We start from the raw sequence: 22,997 nt of genomic DNA, 5'->3' as shown, positions 1-22,997 counted from the left end.
TTTCCTAGCATGTGATAGGCAGTTTATAGGATTTATTTTTTTTGCCCTTTTTAAAAAATAGTTATATCAGAAATAAGATCATTATTGCAGTGCTTTGAAAGCTACTTTTTTCTTAGATCCTGTTGGATAAAAGGTGAGAAATAATGCTAGATTCAGGTTTTGATTACATAATACAGATGAGCCCTGTTAATAAAATAGAATAAAAGTTCTAAGTTTTGTCCTTTTCATATGCTTAATGATTTCCTTTGAAAATGTAACTCATTGGCATTTGTTTTTGTTTTCTTATAACATGTCCATAATGTGTGTGGATGTCAGTGAGAGAGAGAGAGAGAGAGAGAGAGAGAGAGAGAGAGAGAGTGTGTGTGTGTGTGTGTGTGTGTGTAGGGGAGCAGAGAAAGGGCAAGAGAGAGAGTGAGACTTCTAAGGGGAGATCTCTCTCTAGTAAGAAAGAACAAATTATCTAAGGTAACCCTAATGCCTTAGACGGGGGTGACATAACATATAAGAAGTTTTGTAAAACTTCAATCAAAATTCTGTTATACATGGCCTATAATCAAGACCATTTCTCTTCCCAGAATGATTTGCCTTGGACTTGAAATGTAAACAAAGGATACTTAATGAGCTAGTTATCTCCATTCCTGGTTCTCTCTCTCTCTCTCTCTCTCTCTCTCTCTCTCTCTCTCTCTCACACACACACACACACACACACACACACACACACACACACACACACACATCTTTGAAGACAGTACAGTATTACTACTCTTCCATGTGTTGTCGTAGTCCTAATGGATATCAGTTCTTCTGGATAAATTATTCTTTAAATGGTTAAAAGTTATGGAATTCTAATGGAAATTCTTTTTATTCTTTTTGCAGCTATGTCATCTTATCTTTTAATTATTAAAACTGAACTTCCTACTGTTATTTCAGAATTTTTGTCTGGAGACTATAATGGGTAAGAAAAAATATTTCACATTGTATCCATTTACTTATTAATTCAATAAGTATTTACTAAGCTAATGGTCAGTAAAACAAGCAAAATCCCTGCCCTCAAAGCACTTACACATTAGGCAGGGGCAGAGTAGCAATGAAGAAAAGAGTTAGATGTTTGTTGATCCATTATGTACAAAGCACTGTGCTATGAACTCTCCGAAATGCCAGGTGTAATCCTTGCAGTCTTGCAGGACAGGTATGAGCTAGATCTTGGTGAAGAGTAAAGGAGAAATTTCTAGGGATATGTGAGATTGGGGTGGGGAGTGGGGGAAGGCTGAAAGTACTAATAACTAAGGTCAACAAAGGATGGAGCGGATAACACTGCTGTCACTTTTCAGGCAACCCTAGTGATAAAGGTGAACTACATTGATCAAGTTACAGCCATATTTGTGTGAGATTTCTATAAGAAAGTATAATTTAAATAAAAAAATCAAAGGCCCTGGCCAGTTGGCTCACTGGTAGAGCATCGGCCTGGTGTGCGGGAGTTCCAGGTTCGATTCCCAGCCAGGGCACACAGGAGAAGTGCCCATCTGCTTCTCCACCCCTCCCCCTCTCCTTCCTCTCTGTCTCTCTCTTCCCCTCCCGCAGCCAAGGCTCCATGGGAGCAAAGTTGGCCCGGGCGCTGAGGATGGCTCTGTGGCCTCTGCCTCAGGCGCTAGAATGGCTCTGGTTGCAACAGAGCAACACCCCAGATGGACAGAGCATCGCCCCCTGGTGGGCATGCCAGGTGGATCCCGGTCGGGCGCATGTGGGAGTCTGTCTGACTGCCTCCCTGTTTCCAACTTCAGAAAAAAAATACAAAAAAAAAAAATCAATTCTTTTCAGGGACTTAATTGTTTCATTTCCTGTTTTTAAAACAATATTGTAAACAGTACTCGTCCACATTATATACCCTTTCACCTTATTTTTAAAATACTCTGTTCTAAAGACTAATTTTTTCCTTTGTATATTGAATATATTGGGGTGACACTGGTTAATAAAATTATACAGGCTTCAGGTGCACAGCCCCACAGAGCATCACCTGTACATTGCACTGTGTTCCCCACCCCAAGTCAGGTCTCCTTCCATCGCCTGCATCCCCCTTTGACCCTCCACCACCTGCCCAGCGCCCTGGGGCAGTTACCACCCTGTCGTTGTGTCCATCCATGAGTCTTTTCTCTTCTAAAAACTACTGACTCATTTCTTTTAATGGGGAAAAACAATTAATTATACTTTTCCTTTCACTACGTAGAACAAGAAATTTTGAGAAAAATAAACTTGAAAAGACAGATTGACTTCTTTTGTCATCAGGTTATTTCACATAATTTCTAAACTACAAGACAAAAACCTGTCAGACTTTTAGAATTAAATATTTTGTTGTTTTGCTCCAATATTTGAACTTGTTCTGGATTAAAGGGCAAGTTTTCAAAATTTAGTTTTTAGCTTTTACAGCTTGAGTTTCATGAAAGAGTTCTACTTAGTTAACTGCAAATACATATCATATTTATAAGGAAAGTATAGTACACTTTATTTTTTCATTGAATTTATTGGAGTGACATTACTTAATAAAAAATAGTATAGACTTTAAATCTAACTAAGAACCATTAAGAACATGTAGTTGAAGAATGTTAGGTAGGGCCCTGGCCGGATGGCTCAGTTGGTAGAGCATCGTCCTGAAGCACTTAGGTTGCCAGTTCAGTGCCTGGTCAGGGCACATACAAGAACAGATCGATGTTCCTATCTCTCTTACTCTCTCTTATTCTTTTCCTCCCTCTCCCTGCCTCTCTTGCTAAAATCAATAAATATTAAAAAATAAAAAAGGTAGGTAATAGTACTTAATGATTTTTCATTATCAGAAGAACCTTTATACAGTACTTTATAGTTCACAAGGTTTCCACAATCATTATCACATTTGATGGTCATAAGTACCTTATTTTATCTGCAGCTTTATATAGTTAATTTTAATTTTTATGCTCTTAGTTTGATAAATAATTCCTATAAGAAATAGCTATGGGAAAATAATGTATTTTGCTTGCAGCAAAAATACTGTAGACAACTGCTATTACTCAAAAAGTTCTATGTGATGAAGTTCTTTTATAATTCAGAGCTAAGAACTCAAGGCAATATGAGGTAAAATAAAAAACATTAAGAGTAAGGAGTTGTGTGTCCTTATCCATTTCATATTCAGTAACCTTAGGAAATTAGTTTAACTTCTTTTCTCTGTAGAACTTAATTTTGAGCCTTAGGTTTCTTCACCTGCCTTAATGGGGGTACCAGTATTGCCTTTTTAACAAAGTTGCTGGGGTGAACAAATAAAATATATATACACGTGCTTTGGTAAGCTGATAGTGTAGTGTAAATGTGCAGAATTAAGAAATTCCATAATGTTGTATGTCAATTATCCCTCAATAAAGAAAAGAAATTCCAATAATAACTCTATTAAAGTTTTTTTTTCTTATTTGCTCTACTTGCCAGAAAAATCAGACTCAAATCTGAATGTTTTGCATAAACTATGTTAATCCTAATAGTTGTCACATGTATGTGTTTTTCCTTTTTTTTGGTCCTGAATCTGGTCACTTCTATTTATATTTTTTTATTGTCATATGTGCTTGTGGAAAGGGGAGGGATAAAAATACGTATAAAATTTTAGAAATAATTAAGGTAGTATGTGGCAGAACTGTTATTAAAACTTTTTCTTTCTCTAAAAGTGATACTTTTACCATAATTTTATTTTCAATCAATTGCCATTTACTTTTTTTTTTTTTTTTTTGGCTTGCTTAAAAATATAAAAATTAACTTCCATCTCACTTACGTTAGTAGAAAATTGATAACAATGTTATTTTAACGTCACACGTGGATTTTTAAAATTATATACTTCCAAACACAGGCCAATTTGCATCATCTCTTTTACAGTATTTTAAAATTGCACATTTTCCACTGCCTTGTGTTTTTTTTTTTAATTGGATCTATTGAGGTGACACTGGTTAATAAAATCATATAGGTTTCAAGTGTATCATTCTGTAACACATCATGTTTACCACTGTGTGGTCACCACCACAAATCAGGTCTCCCTCCATCTCCATTTACCCCCCCCACACCCTCTTCTGCCTCTGCCCCCCCCCCCATAATCACCGCGCTGTGCTCTGTTATCTAGGAGTTTTATTTTTCTATGCTTAATCCCTTCACCTTTTTCACCCAGCCCCCTAGAGCCCCTCCCCTCATAATCTAATATATATTTACTCATTTTGGATTTCAGAGTTTTGAAAAAAACTAGTAAGTGACTAATTATATTGGTTAGAATGCAAATAAATCATTCATCAGTCTTTAAAACTTAATGCTGTAAACTAATTAAGAAACGTTATGGTAATTTACTTAACTCTCTAGGGCAATTTATTTCTGGGTAGAATTACATAGCAATATTTGTTTTATTAGATGAATATGATATCAATGTGCTTTTATCTTAGAGTTGGATATTTAGTGACTTGCAGTTAGGATCTTTTAGTTGTGCTTATTTTCTAGGTTAGCTGTGAGATTTGATGTACCTTTGTGAAACATAAACCTTTACAAAGGTATTAAAAAGAAACTTTATGTTCATAATATTCTAATTTCAAAGATTACTATCAGAAGTCAGAAGCTATAATACTTCTACCACACTTTTATGAGACATCTATAGTTTTTATAGAGTAACTTATATTTTAAAAATCTATGGCTGTTAAAATTTGGAAGCTCTCTGTTAACATTTAAAGATCTTGTCAGGGGAATATGATTGACACAATTAAGTTGTCCTGCATTTGAGTTACAAAATTGATATGGGATGTGAGTAAGATCCTAATTCAGAACATATGATAGTCTTGTTCCATTCCATTCAAGAATGAAATTAAAGCAACTTATAAATAAATCTGGTTTTCATTAAAATATGGGGAAAAAATGTCTACATGCCAAGCATTTGAAATACAACTTAGGATTTATACTCTATATTTCATACTTGGAACATTTTTATCATATAAGATTAAATCCACAGATCAAACAAGTTTTCTAGGAAGTATAAAACTTTTTACTCTAATTCTATTAGCTTACAGAGAATATATGTTTATATCACAGTAGGAAAACAGGGGTTCTGTTAGATAATTCTTTCTTCCCCCCCTTAGAAAAAAAATTAAGATTAGTATATTCTTCTAAACTCTTGGTTTATAAAAGTTATGTACTTAATATGTGCTTTTTGAGATTTCTTTTTACTGCTTTGTGTTTTATAAGTTTAATCACTTCTGTGCTTTGGAAATGCCCATTGCCAAACACATTTCATGACATGCATGTGAAAAGTACCTGTACTGTGCACTACTGTGCCTTTATTATTAATATAACTTAATAAGGATAAGAAATGATTCATAATAACCAGTAGCCAAGAAGGGAGAGAGGATGAAATGAAATATTTTGAATAAAGTTTTTTTTTAAAATATATATTAGGAATTTAAAGTCAACCTAGTAAAGTGTAGGGTAAAAAAAAAAACAACAAAACACAATCTTGAGAGAAAGGAGGCAGCATCTGGAAAATGCTGTAAACTCAGAGTGTTCAAGAGTGGAGAGTGTTTCCATTGCTTCTATCACTAAGGTCATCATCTTTTTTTTTTTTTTGCATTTTTCCGAAGCTGGAAACGGGGAGGCAGTCAGACAGACTCCCGCATGCGCCCGACCGGGATCCACCTGGCATGCCCACCAGGGGGCGATGCTCTGCCCCTCTGGGGCGCCGCTCTGTTGCGACCAGAGCCACTCTAGCGCCTGGGGCAGAGGCCAAGAAACCATCCCCAGGGCCGGGCCATCTTTGCTCCAGTGGAGCCTTGGCTGCGGGAGGGGAAGAGAGAGACAGAGAGGAAGGAGAGGGGGAGGGGTAGAGAAGCAGATGGGCGCGTCTCCTGTGTGCCCTGGCCGGGAATCAAACCCGGGACTCCTGCACGCCAGGCCGACGCTCTACCACTGAGCCAACTGGCCAGGGCCATCATCATTTTTTTGCTGATTCTGCTGACACGTGACATGAAGTTGAACCAGGTGATTGCCATGACCCTGGTTCTGAGTTACTGCTGGGAGGAGCTGAAGTTATCTTTGGACCCAGAGCTCCGCGCTTCAGGCAGTCCCGTGGCTTCTAGGAACAGGACTGAAATTGTGTTTTGAAATAGTATAAAATACTAAGATGCTTTCTAATATAAGTATAAAGTATAATATAATAAGTTATAAAGTTCAGGATTTCAAAAGCGTTCCTTTATTCTTACACAAGAGAAAAGAGTCTGGCCCTGAGGATTATTGCGCTCCCTTCACAAGTCCACCTTCATGACAGCAGGGCCAGCAGAACCAACAGACGGAATCTGCTTTGGTGCTCCTCTGGGCCTTCCTTCTCCTGGCGCTGCAACTGTCTGGGCTTGAGACTGAGTCCCAGAGGAAGCAGATTTCAGGCATAGAGCCCTGGGCTTTTTGCCAGCTTACGATGTTTAGTTGCCAGGTGTTCCTCAGTAAGGGGTATTTTGAAGTTCCCATTCTGATACATACCTATTTAAGACTGTCTAGAAGATGAACATGCCAAGTATCAGTTTGGATTGTTAATAAGTGTTCTCTCTTAGGACCTCCTGCATACCAGGAACTGAGGGGCATGTGGAAATGCAGAGAGCACAGCTTCCACTCCATTTCATCTAGGAATACTTGTACATAGATTTTAGTTTCTGGCACATACATTATCTTTTTTTAAAACTGAATTTATTGGGATGACACTGGTTAAACATAAGTATGCAGGTTTCAGGTGCCCAGTTGTACAACACACCTCTGTATTGGTACATGCATTTTCTGAAGACAGGAATTAGGGTGGAGAGGGGAAAGTTGTGATCATGGTGCTATTTCTGCTGTTACTCCTTCTCTTGTTCTGTTAAAGGGGAAGTTGTCAGCACCTAATAGTACCTATTAGAGAGCAGAAGAGTGCAGATGTCGGGGAGGTAGAGGAGGGTAAAGGAGGGATAAATGGTGATGGACTGGAGACTTGACTTAGGGGTGAACACACAATACAATGTACGGATGTGTTATAGAATTGCGCATCTGAAACCCGTATAATTTTGTTGACCAGTGTCACCCACTGTGTGACATTGAATAAATTCAATGAAAAAGAAAAAAATAATGATAATAATAAAAAATACATTAGAGAGGGACTTCATCATACACCAGGGAGTAAATAAATACAGTGAATGAACCATAGAGTCCATGTTAGAAGCCAGGGGTCAAAACCATGCAGAAGAAAACCTTTTAAAAAATAATTTTTCCTTCTTTTTTTCTTTCTTTCATTCATTCTTTCTTAATTGAGATATAATTGACATATTGACATTGTGTAAGTTTAAAGTATAAAATGTGTTGACTTGATACACTTACATGCTGCAGTATGATTACCACAGTGTTGTTATCTAACACCTCCATCATGTTACAGTTATCATTCTTTTTTGTAGTGAGAACTTTTAAGAGTCTTAGCAACTTTCAAGTATATAATGTAGTACTGTTAAGTACATATAATCACAATGTTGTGTATTAGATCCTCAGAACTTATTCATCCTCTAACTGCAAGTTTGTATTTTTTAGACCAGCATCATCTCAGTTTCCCTATCCTCCAGCCTCTAGTATCCACCATTCTTCTCTGTTTCCACTAGTTAGGATGTTTTAGATTTAATATATAAATGATATATAATATTTCTTTTTTCTGTCTGTTTTATCTCTCTCGGTATAATATCCTCAAGGTCTATCCATGTTGTTACAAGTGACGGGATTTCCTTCTTTCTCCTGGCTGAATAACATTTCATTTTCAATATCACCTTTTCTTTATACACTCACCCATTGACAGACCCTTTGGTTGTTTCCATAGTGTGGCTACTGTGAGTAATGCTGCAATAAACATGGGAGTGCACATCTCTTCAAGATCCTATTTTCATTTCCTTTGGACATATGCCCAGAAGTGGGATTGCTGGATCATATGGTAGTTCAATTTTTAGTTTTTTGAGGAACCTTCATACTATTTTCCACAATGGCTGAACCAATTTACATTCCCAACAATACTATACATGGGTCTCTTTTCCACATTTATATCTTGTCTTTTTGATGATTCTCATTCTAACAGGTTGAAATGTTATCCCAGTGTGGTTTTGATTTGCATTTCCCTAATGATGAGCATCCCATTGGCCATTGGTGTGTTTACTTTGGAAAATCATTATTTTCTCTTCCCATTTTTTAAAACAGATTTTTACATTTTTTTGCTATTGAGTTGTATGGGTTCTTTATATATTTTGGCTATTAAATCCTTATCAGTTATATGGTTTGCAAGTATTTTCTCCCATTCTGTAGATTGCCTCTTTTTTGTGGTTGTTTCTTTTGCTGTACAGAAGGTTTTTAGTTTGACGTAGTCCCACTTATTTTTGCTTTTGTTGCTTATGCTTTTGGTGATATGATTGCCAAGACCCACATCAAGGAACTTTTCCCTTATATTTTCTTCTAGAAGTCTTATGGTTTCGGCTCTTGCACTTAAGTCATAAATCCATTTTGGAGATAATTTTTGTGAGTGGGTGAGATAGGAGTACGATTTCATCTGTCTGTATGTGGCTAACTAATTTTCCCAGCACCATTTACTGAAGAGGCTTCTTTCCCCATTGAGTATTCTTGGCTCCCTTGTCAAGGTGTTTTTGATGCTGTTGTAAGTGAGATTACTTTCTTTATTTCTTTTTCAGATATTTCATTGTTAATATAAAGAAACACAACTGATTTCTGTATGTTGATTTTGTGCTCTGAAACTTTACTAAATTTGTTTATTAGTTTTAATAGTTTTTGGATTGAGTCTTTAGGTTTTTCTATATATAAGATTATATGATCTGCAAATAAAAACAGATTTATTTACTTTTTCCTTTCCCATTTGGATGCCTTTTACTTCTTTATCTTGCCTGATTGCTTTAGTTGGACTTTCAGTACTCTGTTGAATAAGAGTGGTGAGAGTGGGCACCCCGTCTTGTTCCTGAGCTTAGAGAAAAAGATTTCAGCCTTTCACTGTTGAGTGTGATCTGAGCTGTGGGTTTGTTATATATGATCTTTATTGTGTTGAGATATGTATCTTCTATACCCAAGTTGTTGAGGAGTTTTATCACGACAGGATGTTGTATTTTGTCAAATGCTTTTTCTGCATCTGTTGATGTGATCATATGATATTTAACTTTCATTCTATTAATGTGCTGTATCACATTTATTGATTTATATATGTTGAACATCACTTTCATCCCAGGAATAAATCCTACTTGATCAAGTTGTATGAGCCTTTTAATGTGCTATTGAATCTGGTTCGCTAATATTAGTTGACAACTTTTGCATCTATATTTATCAGGCATATTGGTCTGTAATTTTCTTTTTTTTTTTTTTTCTGTGATATCTTATCTGGATTGGTATTGAAAGGGTTCCCCACCCTTCAAATTTTTTGGAAGAGTTTGAAATGGATTAGCCTAAATTTTTTAAATGTTTGGTATAATTCACCAGTAAAACCATCTTGTCCTAGGCTTTTCTCTTTGGGAGGTTTATGATTACTGATTCAGTTGCCTTATTTATTATTAGTCTGTTCATATATTTTATTTCTTCAGGATTCAGTATTGGCATGGTGTATGTTTCTAGGAATTTATCCATTTTATTAACATCACATGGCAGTGGGACGCTTTGGTTACCTGATGGAACAAGAGGATGAATTATTGATAACTAGGAATTAGAGCATCTACCAAATTATCTGAAAACTAATCTCTCTTGTCTTGATGTTTCCAGCTCCCATATTAACATGAATTTTATTTTATTATTATTGTGCATGTATATATATGAATATGTTTCAGTGTAAAAATGACAGCTTTATTACAGAAAATTTAGAAAAGAAAGCAAATACCGGTTGGCTCAGTGGTAGAACGTCGGCCTGGCGTGCAGAAGTCCCGGGTTCGATTCCCGGCCAGGGCACACAGGAGACGCGCCCATCTGCTTCTCCACCTCCCCCTCTCCTTCCTCTCTGTCTCTCTCTTCCCCTCCCACAGCCGAGGCTCCATTGGAGCAAAGATGGCCCGGGCGCTGGGGATGGCTCCTTGGCCTCTGCCCCAGGCGCTAGAGTGGCTCTGGTCGCGGCAGAGCGACGCCCCGGAGGGGCAGAGCATCGCCCCCTGGTGGGCAGAGTGTCGCCCCCTGGTGGGGGTGCTGGGTGGATCCCGGTCGGGCGCATGCGGGAGTCTGTCTCTCCCCGTTTCCAGCTTCAGAAAAATACAAAAAAAAATAAAAAATAAAGAAAAGAAAGCAAATAAAAATTATACAGACTATCATCTCTTACCTAACCCCTGCTGTATTTCAATTTTCTTTGAATTTTCCTTGAAAGCTTTTAAAAAAATAACTAATAATCATATATTTTATATTTCTGTTGTTAGCATTTTTCATTCTACTAAATTGTTTGTTTGTTTGTTACAGAGACAGAGAAACAGAGAGAGGTACATATGGGGACAGACAGACAGGAAGGGAGAGAGATAAGAAGCATCAATTCTTCACTGTGGCACCTTAGTTGTTCAGTGATTTCTTTCTCATACGTGCCTTGATGGGGGTGGGGCTACAGCAGACCAAGTGACCCCTTGCTCAAGCCAGCAACCTTGGGTTCAAGTTGGTGAGCTGTGCTCAAACCAGATGAGCCCACACACAAGCCGGCGACCTCGGGGTTTCAAATCTGGGTCCTCTGCATCTCAGTCCGATGCTCTATCCACTGCACCATCGCCTGGTCAGGCTAAATTGTTTTTTTAAATCTACATAATATTCCATTAGGTATGCTATTATTGATATTTTCTATTGTTGGAATTTCCCCCAGCCTCTTAATATAATAATAATTTTGTATTTATACCTTCATGAACATAGAATTCTTTATTTTTAAATTATTTTTTAGAGTAGATTCCTACATTTTTATTGTTCTTGCTTTACATTACTGTTTTTCCAGAAGATAGTAACTGATTGACAAGGCCACTAGTAACATATGTAGGACCAATTATGCTACATCCTCAAATATTATGTTTAAAATAATTTTACTAGTTTAATTTCAACAGCCCCAGTATTTATTTATTTATTTATTTATTTATTTATTTATTTATTTAATTGCAACAGATATTGAATTTTTCTTCATGTGTATTTACTAGGTGTACTTTCATGAATTGTTTGTCCTTTATACTGTATACTAAAGTAAAGTCTTTACTATTAAAGTCTTGGGTAATTAGCTCTAACTTTTTAAAACTTCTACATGGGGATTTTACATTGAAAAACTAAAATCATATATTTGCAAGGAGAAAATAAAATCACTTGTATTGCTGCCACATAGAAATACCTACTTTTTGTATTTTAAGTATATTCTTCTGATTTTTTTTAAAAAGTATGTGCAGTTTTTGTTAAATAATGAAAAAGACTATCACACTTTTAACCTACCTTTTCTAATTCAATATTCTAATGCCTTTATATGAAAAATTTAATGCTTTTTTCTGATAATTCATGCCCTTCCCTTAAAATGTGGAAACTATAGAAACCTGTAAAGAAGAAAAACTACCCATTATTCTATCACTCAGAGATAATGGCATCTCTTTGTTTGGATAAATTCCTTAAATGTAAATTCATTAATAAGAATATTAGGATCAAAATGCAGTGTATAGATGATATTTTATTCAATTGCACACCTAAACCTGTATCCCAATAAGTTCAATTTTAAAAATATTTACAAAGAACATATTTTAACAAGAGGAGGTGGGCTTTTTGTAATGGTGTGTGTATGTTAACACAAACACTGGAGCCCTGTGCCTAAAATAGAACTATTTTTTTTTTCTAATAGGTCTTGGTATCTTGATGGACAAACACTACTAATAATCATTTGTGTTGTCATTGTATTCCCTCTTGCACTCCTTCCTAAAATAGGTAAGTCTTGATAGAAGAGAACATTATTCCTTTAAAGGAAAGACAATAATATTAAGGGGCTTTGAAACTTCACAGTACCACATTTTTAGCAGAAGGGTGGTGGTTGTGCATAAGTTGGAATTTGGACTTGTGTTCAGCCTTCAGCCCTGTCTAGTTAACCTATTACTTGGTTTGCAGTAGTATTTTGTCTGCCCCACTAAAATAAAATCTTTACAGCAGAACATTAAAGAGCAGCCTTTCCTTACAGTGTACCATTAGTGGTCAGCCAGTTCCAATTCTGCTGTACAGAGCTACGTAAATGATCTGTGACAGATAGTTGGAATGTTGTTATTCTCAGCCCTAAGCCCCAGATACCAAGCACTGTAATAGGAAACATGCCCAAGATGTATAGCTTTAGCTGTACGTTAGGATCATTTTCCTTATAAATTGCTTTTTATTTTACTGTTATTTTACAGGCTTTCTTGGCTACACAAGTAGTTTATCATTTTTCTTTATGGTGGCCTTTGCTCTTGTGGTAAGTTTAAAATATAGTGTATTGCTTATCTCTTCACTAAAATTGAACTCATTGTCTTAATGTCTTTTTTTCTTTCTTTCTTTCTTTCTTTCTTTCTTTCTTTCTTTCTTTCTTTCTTTCTTTTTTCTTTCTTTCTTTCTTTTTAACTGTTTTGTTTTCGGGAAGTGTCCTGTTTTATTTCAATGTGTTATTCAAAATGTTTTGTTTTACGAAATTACTTCCTTCATTTTATCTATTTTGAAGAGGGTTAGCTAAAGCAGCATTTCAAGTTTAGTGTCTCTTGTGGTTCATTAGGAGAGCACACCAAATCGGTTCAAACTTTTGATAGGGGTATAATTCTTTATGTAGGGTATGTATCACTCTATTTCTGTATAATATGGTATGTGTGGGGGGGGGGCTACTCAGTATGAGAATCAGGCTGGTTCTAATCTGTAAAATAGTTTGATACTAGATATCTTAATTTTGCAACTTTCTTCCATTATGAAACCAGAGCTTCTGGGGCTTAACTGTGGAGATCTAGTAGGAACTGGGATGTCTGAATTTTCTCTGGTCTGGTTGATCCAGCATAAAGAAGTTCCCATAAAAATATTGTTGCAAAGAAACATTTTTCTTCCTGTATGGCCAGAAGCCATGGCCGCTATCACAGTAGCCCGGCTCACGCAAGTTCGCATTGGATTTGGACAGTCAGTAAAGAAACAATGGAGCCACAAACTGATGGGCCATCATCTTTAATTCTAGCTTGCACCCGGCAGGCAAGTAAAAACATACACACTGGGCTCCAAAACCCACTCACATTCAGTGCTCACAGAGCTACTGACTTATCCGAGTTTCCTAGAATCAAAGGTTTCTAGCTCACCAGACTTATTCACCTCTGTTCCCCATCTCCTTCCTTCTCCAGCGTCAAACTGCACAAACTGGCCTCTCACTCAATACTCCGCCATCTTGGCTGCTTCTCCTGGCCACATGGCCTCTTTCTGCTCTCTGCTCTGCTCCCTCTGCTCTCTCATGCTAATCATCCCAGGAACCAAGAGTGCAAGCTCTCGTTCTGCCCCCATTTTATAGTGTAGAAATCCAAACCTTTAATCCAATATACAAAATAGGGAAGTCTCTAATACAAAGTCACTTCTCTGAGGCATGATTGGATTGTACCAACCCACATCAAAAAGGGTGGGAAAGGCTTAATCCCAAAACCAAGCCTCAGGCTACAATGATCCTGCCTGCCCCCAACACACAGTAATATCACCTGGGCAACGGCCTCCATGTGGGCAGCGTCATCTTTAACAAAGTGAGCATAATATATTTTATCTGCCCAACACTTCCCATGTGTAATATCTTTATTTCTTTAAATTAAATTAGCATATTTGCATTATAACAGGAAGAGTATCAGATGGTAACTTATTATTTATAAAATAATTAAATATAAAATAATTAAATATAAAGATTTTAAATTTATTTCCTCCTAAATCTTCTAAAACAGATATAACATCCAAAAGGTAGTATCTTAGTGTGAAGTTTTAAAAAAAATTATTTTTCTCTTTGCATAGTAGTTTATTCCATAGTATCTATCAAACCTTAAGTAGGATGAAACATTTTAAACTTGTCAAACAGATACATATCTAAATGGCTTGATTGAACTTTTAAAATGGTAAACTGATTAAACTCTCCCTTATTATTAAGAAATGAATAAAAGAAAAATACCCTCCCAAATCAAGATAATATATCAGTAGTTAAATCATATTACATAGCCAGATTTCTATGCTGTCAAAACAATCTAAGATGCATTTAACTCAGTCTAAACTCATCTTCTGGGATATAAGGATAAAACAACTTCAGATTATTTTAATGAAGTGGAAGTGTCACTGGTCTCAGTGTACAGAAACACTTATACTTTAATGAATGTTTTTAAAACTAAAAATACTAAGCAGTGTTTACATTTAATCATTTGTTGAATTTGTCAACATTGTCCTCCTCCCTCAAATTGTCTGACTTGTACTTTACACGTGAATTGAACATACACTTGCTCTTAGATATTTCCATTGAGTTTTATTGAGCTATGATTGCACACAGCACTGCATAAGCTTAAGATGTAGAGCACAATGACTTGACTTACATATATTACGAAATGATTACCACAGTAAATTTAGTTAACATCTATGAACATGCGCTTTTTAGGCCTCCCTTGAGAAGGGAAACAACAAATATTTTTATCATAATTTGAATGTAGAGAAGCATCTACATGGTCAGGCATGGCCTACATATGCAAATGAACATATATGGATATTTGAATCAGTACAGATAACAATGAATTTTTTCCTCACAGATGATTTGCATTCTAAGCTCTCCTTTTTTAGAGGGAGGAACAGAGACAGATAGATGGACTGTAAGAGAAAGAGATCAGACAGACAGACAGGAAGGGAGAGAGACGAGAAGCATCAACTCATAGTTGTGATACTTTTAGTTGTTCGTTGACTGCTTCTCGTATGTGCTTTGATGGGGGAGGGAATGGGGCTCCAGCTGAGCCAGTGACCCCTTGCTCAAGCCAGCGACCCCTTGCTCAAGCCAGTGACCCCTTGCTCAAGCCAGCGACCTTGAGCTTCAAGACAGCAACTTTGGACTCAAGCCAGCAACCATGGGGTCATGTCTATGATCCCATGCTCAAGCGGGATGAGCTGCATTCAAGCCAGCGACCTCGGGATTTTGAACCGGGGACGTCAGTGCCCCAGGCCAGTGTTCTATCTTCTACACCACCAATTTGGTCAGGCTTTTTCTTCCCCAAGCTTTGCATAGGTAGTAGTTTTGTTTATACAGCCATTAGTTTGACACAGGTGAAATGTATTGATATGATATGTCTGTTGTACAGAATTTCCACAGTATTCATTTCTGTCATTGCAGATACTCTTTAATTCGATACAGGTTTCTACTGTAACAGTCATATGGAAATAATACCCTTAATCTGCATTTATTGTAATGCTTTACAAACCATCTGCTCAGATTTTTACCTGTGAGCACAATTTAAATTTGGTCTGCAGTGGGATAATGAAGACACTGTACACTTTTTTAAAATGACCTTTTTAATTGGCATATGTATCTATTTGAATCTCTAGTAGGTTTTGAATACATAATGGTTAGGGAAAGGGTACATGTATATATGTATATTATCCCAGATTTTTAAAAAAGATGCCAATTTTTTATTAATTGGTTTTGTCATATGTGTTTTATAAATCTGTATAACATTTAATTATATTTAAAAATCCAGGAAACGGCCCTGGCCCATTGGCTCAGCGGTAGAGCGTCGGCCTGGTGTGCGGGGGACCCAGGTTCGATTCCCGGCCAGGGCACATAGGAGAAGCACCCATTTGCTTCTCCACCTCCCCCCACCCCCCTTCCTCTCTGTCTCTCTCTTCCCCTCCCGCAGCCAAGGCTCCATTGGAGCAGAGATGGCCTGGGTGCTGGGGATGGCTCCTTGGCCTCTGCCCCAGGCGGCAGAGCGACGCCCCGGAGGGGCAGAGCATCGCCCCCTGGTGGGCAGAGCGTCGCCCCTGGTGGGCGTGCCGGGTGGATCCCGGTCGGGCGCATGCGGGGGTCTGTCTGACTGTCTCTCCCCGTTTCCAGCTTCAGAAAAATAAAAAAAAATTAAAAAAAAAATCCAGGAAACAATTATTTTATTAAATTACATTCTACAAAAAAGCAAATCAAAACCTATACTTCTGTTGTCCCACATCCTTATTTTGCATAATAAATTTTTGCCCCCTCTAAAATATCTAAAATTTTAAAAATAAATTTTGCCTGACTGGTGGTGGTGCAGTGGATAAAGCATCAACCTGGAATGTTGACATTGCTGGTTCAGACACTGGGCTTACTTGGTCAAGACACGTATGAGAAGCAAGTACTATGAGTTGATGCTTCCTGCTCCTTCCCCCTTCTTTCCCTCTCCTCTCTCTAATGTCAGTAAGTAAAATTTAAAAAAAAATAAAATAAAAAGAAATTTTAAAATATTTTAGCAGTGACTTAGAATGGCAGCAGCCGGATGGATTTGCCTTTTTGGGTCCATTTTAGAACGTATGTATTTCCATTCTTTTTAAAAATTCTATCTTGAGTACAGTATTCTAAGTAATATTTTAATAAGTCAGAAATCAAAATCGAGCACTATTTGGATGAATTTTAATCAGAAACTTTCCCTCAACTGAGCACTGTAAGGCATATGGGAGTTTAACCTGGACACAACTCTTAAGGATCTATCAATCTGGTAGGTGAGATAACATAAATTTATTAGGAAAAAGTAGAGAATAGTATAGGCAGCACATAATTAGGTGTTGATTTATTTGCTGCAGAATAAGAACTTCAGGAGTTGAGAGGAGAGAAGGATCATGGAGAGCTAGAGTAAAGAAGCAGGTGGAAGGAAATAAAACGTGAGCCGAGCTTTGGGAGATGGGAAATATGGGGACAAAGTGAAGGAAAGGCCTTTAGTGCATATGAAAAGCATTTTTAATTTGTAATCATTGTTTTCCCTATGTCTTTCTAACCCTGGAATTATCTTCTCACCATGTTCTGTCTTCACCCAGAGCGAGGACTCCCTGCTGCTCTTGGTTGTTGGGTAATTTTCTATTCCTGTTCTGTACCTGTGCTTTATAGCAGTGGTCCCCAACCTTTTTTGGGCCACGGACTGGCTTAATGTCAGAAAATATTTTCATGGACTGGCTTTTAGGGTGGGACGGATAAATGTATCACGTGACCGAGACAAGTGTCAAGAGTGAGTCTTAGATGGATGCAACAGAGGGAATCTGGTCATTTTTTAAAAATAAAACATCGTTCAGACTTAAATATAAATAAAATGGAAATAATGTAGTTATTTATTCTTTCTCTGCGGACCGGTACCAAATGGCCCACAGACCGGTACTGGTCCGCGGCCCGGGGGGGTTGGGGACCACTGCTTTATAGGATGTCACTTCTATCCACTCCACCCACTCTGTGGGCTCGGAGTCATGACAGATCTCTGCAGAGAAATTAGCTGTAGTAACTAATGTTGTTTTAATATAAAATCAGGTTGCTAATGATTTTTTCTAGTTAATGAAAAAATAATGATTCTATTGCATTATAGAGCATTGTTTTTGAAATATTTTGATTTGCAAGCCTAGTGACAACAGCTGATAAAGTAAATGAGGTAGCTCACAGACCGACCTTATCGCAGTAGCTGGTACACAACAGATGCTCAGTGGATGGCTGTAGCGGCCACCAGCAGCCCTGTTAGGAAGGGGAATGAAAGACTGAACTTGGAGCAGGGCTGAAGAGACACCAGTCACAGCCTTGCTCTCTAGCTTCTGCCCCACTCATCCTCATCCTTTTTGAAAACATACCAAGAAAAAGATGATGAGATTGTCACTTGTGGTTTGTTTTGTTTTTTTCCTTTTCTCTTGGTAAATTGACCAGGTAATTTTATTGCATATTGAAAACTTATCTAGAAATGTCAAAGCAATTTGCCTAGTTTATCATAATTCTTCCCGCTTCCCCCTTGGGGAGAGTTTTAATTAAAAGTCATTCTTTAGTTTACTCATTAACATAATCCTAAAAGTATATGTTTTCCTTAGATTTGTTGTATCACTATATAAAATCTCTGTTGAATTCGTTTAAATTCAAAGCTAGATAAATACTAAATAGGAACAGGAATAAGAACGGTATTTACTTGTTGGTCTCCTGCAAAGGACAGATGCTCCCTTTATTCTCCGTTGCCCCTTTGTGTGCTGGGTTTCAGCCTGGAGCCAATATTTACAGAGTGATTCTGTGCCCTGAAACAAGGGCAACAATGGCAATGTTGACACAACCACAACTGTAGGTCTAGGAACAGGATGGCCACAATTAAGAGTAAAATCCTGAGACGTTTTTATTGATTATTTCTGGGAAATGGCAGCCCTCTGAATTTTAGAAAATTTGTTTCAATTTGTTTTTTACAGCTGGCATCCCCTAGCTGTGTGCTCTTATTCTTAGCCAGCTTTATCCACCGTCACTGACAGTAATATAAATCTGAACAAAGTAATGAGGGATAGTACTTATATATCAGAAGTCTCTGAGCTCATCTTTTGTCATATAAAGGCAGTCAGTCTTCTCTGCCTGTGGCCATTTCCAAAACAGCTACTAACATTTCTCTATCTGCTACTGGTGGCAGGTCCACAAATAACCAAACTCTTGTACCATTGTCACTAAAAAACATCATGATCCTATTTCGAGGAGCACCTTTTATAATGCCTTGATGCTGTTGGAGCTTTGAGAGATAACATGAGAGTACTCTCAGTCTCTAATGGGGGAGATCCCCGCTAAACTGATAGATAGCACGCGACCTCACCCCCACCGTAGGTGACTCCGTCCTGACTGGGAAAAATCATACGTGCAAAGAATCTTCTGTTAGGTAGCATATTGACTTGGCATGGTGTGAGATTAATTGAAATATTATATATGCATAATGCTGATGTATTTGAAATCAATTTGTTATAACTTTATGAGAAATAATCTGAGTACTGATTCTTTTTCTTACAGATAGTAATTAAAAAATGGGCCATCCCTTGCCCTCTGACATTAAATTGTATAGAGCAATACTTCCAGGTAATAGTTTATATTTTTTTTGCAGTTTCTTTTTATTTTAAGCTAAAAAGAAAACAAAAATCAGACTAATGTCTTTTTTCCTAATAGAAAAGTAATGGCTATATTGCATTTTGGAACTTTGTTTTGAAATATTTTTATTTGAAAGCCTAGTAATAATAAATTAATCATGTTTGTTGATATATTCTGACTTTTAATGACTGTTGGTTTCTCTTTTTCCCCTCAATTCTCTTAAACAGATTTCAAATGCTACAGATGATTGTAAACCAAAGCTCTTTCATTTCTCCAAAGAGGTGTGTAAGTTATTAACAGATACTTTTGGTTGATTTTTCACATTTCAAGTTTTAAGAGATTTGTGTAACAGGGTCTCTTAGGTCTTTGTACCTGTAACTAATTAATTTTCATGAAAGTGCTAAGTATAGGGTTGCCTACCAGAAGAATAATATTATTTAACACAGGGTGGCCTATTATGAAACAGCCACCTTTTTTTTTCTTCTTTTTTTTCTTTTTTTTTTTTTTTTTTTTGGCATGCTTTTAAATGGAGCCTGTTTTAAATGGGCAACTGCCTAAAAGAACAGATTTACTAAATGTCTGGTCTGGCCAATAAGGTCCTCTGTGGATACAGACTTCCTGTTGCCCTCTGGACTTGTAAAGCTAAATAGCCAATTATATCAAAAACTCCTCCCTTGTGAGTAGAACCTTGGTCTGTAGCTCAACAGCCTCATCATTGGGCCCGCAGCTGAGCACTGCCAGTGTGTCTTCTGGCAGACATTCCCGAGTTGAAATCTGTGGAAATTCAGTGGAAACTAGAAAACCAAGTCCCCTTGCCTTCTCCAAGAGCCTAGGATACTGAAAATGCCTGTAAGAGCCCCCGGGCACCAACAGAGGAGACAGGAGCTGGGATCTGGGTGATCCCTACCATTCTGGGAGAGCTAAAAGTCTGTCATTGTAAGTTTCTTCATCTACACTTCTTGATTCTGCTGAAATACAGGTTCCAGATACCAGAATCCTCTCCATTCATGTACAACTCTGTCAGTGTAGCATCTTAGTGCAGTATCTCCTTCATGCGGAATTTTCCTTTTTATCTGCAGTTTTTAATGTGGGAAATGTCTCTCTGGCCCCACAAAAGAGGTTCGCACATCTTTATATGGTAAAGGCCTCCTTGTGCCTTAAAGATCTAGGTAGGGTAATTGACAAGCCAGGAAATTGAACAATATATGAAAGAGAATTTGTGAATTAAAGTCTCATCCCCCTAATCCAGCCTCAGGAAACACTACAGCTTTCCTTCCTCCCAGTTCCCTTCAAATATTTGAGGAGATTATGTCCCAAGATAGGTCTTCAGTCATCTGGAACTTCTTTTGCTGAAGAGCCTGAAGTTAGTGAGAGAATTCTTTTTCTTTTCCAAATAGAGAAAAGAAAGTAAATCATCATCATCCATTTTGTAGAAACAGTCTTTTCATTTACACGGTAACTTGTTTCCTTTTTAACTACCTATCACTCTTAAATATTCTTATTTAAAAAGGGATGGGGGAGGTAGAAGAGGGCAGGGGGGTAAATGATGATGGGAGGAGACTTGACTTGGAGTGGTGAACACACAATGCAACATGGATTATAGAACTGCACACCTGAAACCTATATAATTTAATTATCCAATATCACTCCAGTAAATTCAGTGAAAAAGAAAAAAATGTTTTCTGTTTAAAAAATAGTTGTGTTTGTATATTCTAATGGATCTCTAAGAATTTTCCAGTCTGGAATAATTTATGGTCATTCTTATGGAACGAGAACCTAGGCAAAGATGCTAATATGTGATTAATATTTTCAGTATTCCCTTGGATTAAATTGGTGATAGTACCTTGGATTGGGCTGGTATAAGCAGGTTCAAAACATTAATGATTATTTCTGCTTAGAGTAGTAAGATGTATTTAAGTTTCCTAGTGCATACATTAGGAAAGACTGAAATTTATAATAAGATTTTTTCTAAAATGCTATTATTTTGAATCTTACCTAACTATAACTTATCTCACCTGTTATTTTTATTTTACTCAAATAATGTGCAAGCAGCAATGATTATAATAAAAGTAACATGGTATAGAAGGCTGCCAAGAAATATCTGGCTATGCCCTAGTCAGTTAGCTCAGTAGGTTAAGAGCGTTGTCTCAAAACAACAAGGTTGAGGGTTCGATCCCCAGTCAGGGCACACATGGGAAGCAACCAAAAAATCCATGACTAAATGGAACAACAAATGCTTCCCTTCCCCCTTCCCCCTCTCTCCCTTCCTCTCTCTGTCTCTCTACAACTCGATAAAAATAAAGCCCTGGCCAGATAGCTCAGTTGGTTGGAGCATCATCCCAGAGCTCAGAGATTGCCAGTTCGAAACTGACTACATTATAGGCAACCCATCTATTAAGGAAAAAAGATTTGCTGGTGACCATAATTGTGTCTGTCTTTAAAAAACAACACCCTTATTTTATAGAGAAGATTTATGAAAAATGAAATAAACTGTTAAATGAAATAGTGGTTTCAACAGAGTAGCATTTAATAATTTTGTCTTTTAACATTATTTTTCAGAGTGCATATGCCATACCAACCATGGCTTTCTCATTTCTCTGCCATACCTCAATATTGCCCATATACTGTGAACTTCAAAGGTACCTTCGAATCCTGGAATATTTTAAATGTATCAAGTATGCCTTTTTACTCCTAGGACTTTCAGACTGAATGACTTTCTCTTTTATGAATTCTGCCCTCCCATCAGTGAATTCTAAATGTTAGTTAAAACAAAACGAAATAACTGAGAATTAGTTTCATCCAAATTAAGAATGTTTCCTGGAAGTGTAATCTTTGTGCAGTAATTTCAAATCAGAAATTCTAGTGTATTAATAAATTCTAGTATTAATAAACTAGGTCTTGAGTGATTAAAGAATCTTTTTGGCTAGCTTGGGAGATATTTGTTTGTATCAATATAATACAGATCACTGATTCTACTCTTGTCATTTTGTCTTTTAGCCCTTCAAAGAAAAGAATGCAGAATGTGACCAATACAGCAATTGCTTTAAGTTTTCTTATTTATTTTATATCAGCACTCTTTGGGTACCTCACTTTTTACGGTAAGTATATTATTTAATATATATATATATATATAGGTGACAAAATATATTGTTATATAGTTGCTCTCACACTTGAATATGGACTTTGTTTCTGCCTTTCATTAGTAAGTTAATTTATTCAGACTGCCAGAATTCACTGCAATATGGTGGTGGCTTTATGGGCCTTAAAGAATTCATTTTCTTTCTCTTATAAAGGTAGATCAAATTCAAGGTTAATAACTTTGTTCTTTTTTTTACAGAGACAGAGAGAGAGTCAGATAGATAGGGACAGACAGACAGGAACAGAGAGAGATGAGAAGTATCAATCATCAGTTTTTCGTTACGAGACCTTAGTTGTTCATTGATTGCTTTCTCATATGTGCCTTGACTGTGGGCCTTCAGCAGACCGAGTAACCCCTTGCTTAAGCCGGTGACCTTGGGTCCAAGCTGGTGAGCTTTTGCTCAAACCAGATGAGCCTATGCTCAAGCTGGGGACCTCGGGGTCTCGAACCTGGGTCTTCTGCATCCCAGTTCGATGCTCTATCCACTGTGCCATCACCTGGTCAGGCAATAAATTTGTTCTTAAACATTTGAATAAAACCTTAGGCTTAGGGACATTGATTTCTTTCTACAAGAAAAAATGCACAATAATGCTTGTTTTTTATTTATTTATTTTTAAATTTTTCTATTGATTTGAGAGAGAGAAAGAGATGGTTGGGGAGAGAGAGAAACATCAACTCATTGTTTCACTTAGTTATTCCATTTAGTTGTGCACTTATTGGTTGCTTCTCATATGTGCCCTGACTGGGGATCGAACCCGTGACCTTAGCATGCTGGAATGACACTCTATCCACTGAGCCACCTGGCCA

The 22,997-nt window shown here is 37.2% G+C and overlaps 1 protein-coding gene across 2 annotated transcripts in view; it reads left to right on the top strand.

The window, feature by feature from the left end:
* Window positions 1-22,997, top strand: part of SLC38A6 (solute carrier family 38 member 6) — an 88,562-nt gene that overhangs the window by 56,735 nt on the left and 8,830 nt on the right. For both annotated transcript variants that reach the window (XM_066388452.1, XM_066388453.1), the window contains exons 6-12: window positions 877-955; window positions 11,852-11,934; window positions 12,390-12,448; window positions 18,977-19,042; window positions 19,279-19,332; window positions 21,611-21,690; window positions 22,049-22,149. In XM_066388452.1, the coding sequence (XP_066244549.1) occupies window positions 877-955; window positions 11,852-11,934; window positions 12,390-12,448; window positions 18,977-19,042; window positions 19,279-19,332; window positions 21,611-21,690; window positions 22,049-22,149 (522 nt within the window). The remainder of the gene's footprint in view (window positions 1-876; window positions 956-11,851; window positions 11,935-12,389; window positions 12,449-18,976; window positions 19,043-19,278; window positions 19,333-21,610; window positions 21,691-22,048; window positions 22,150-22,997) is intronic.

This window comes from Saccopteryx leptura, chromosome 6 (assembly GCF_036850995.1).
Source record: "Saccopteryx leptura isolate mSacLep1 chromosome 6, mSacLep1_pri_phased_curated, whole genome shotgun sequence".
Classification (NCBI taxonomy): Eukaryota; Metazoa; Chordata; class Mammalia; order Chiroptera; family Emballonuridae; genus Saccopteryx; species Saccopteryx leptura.
This window is presented reverse-complemented; position numbering and strand designations above follow the sequence as displayed.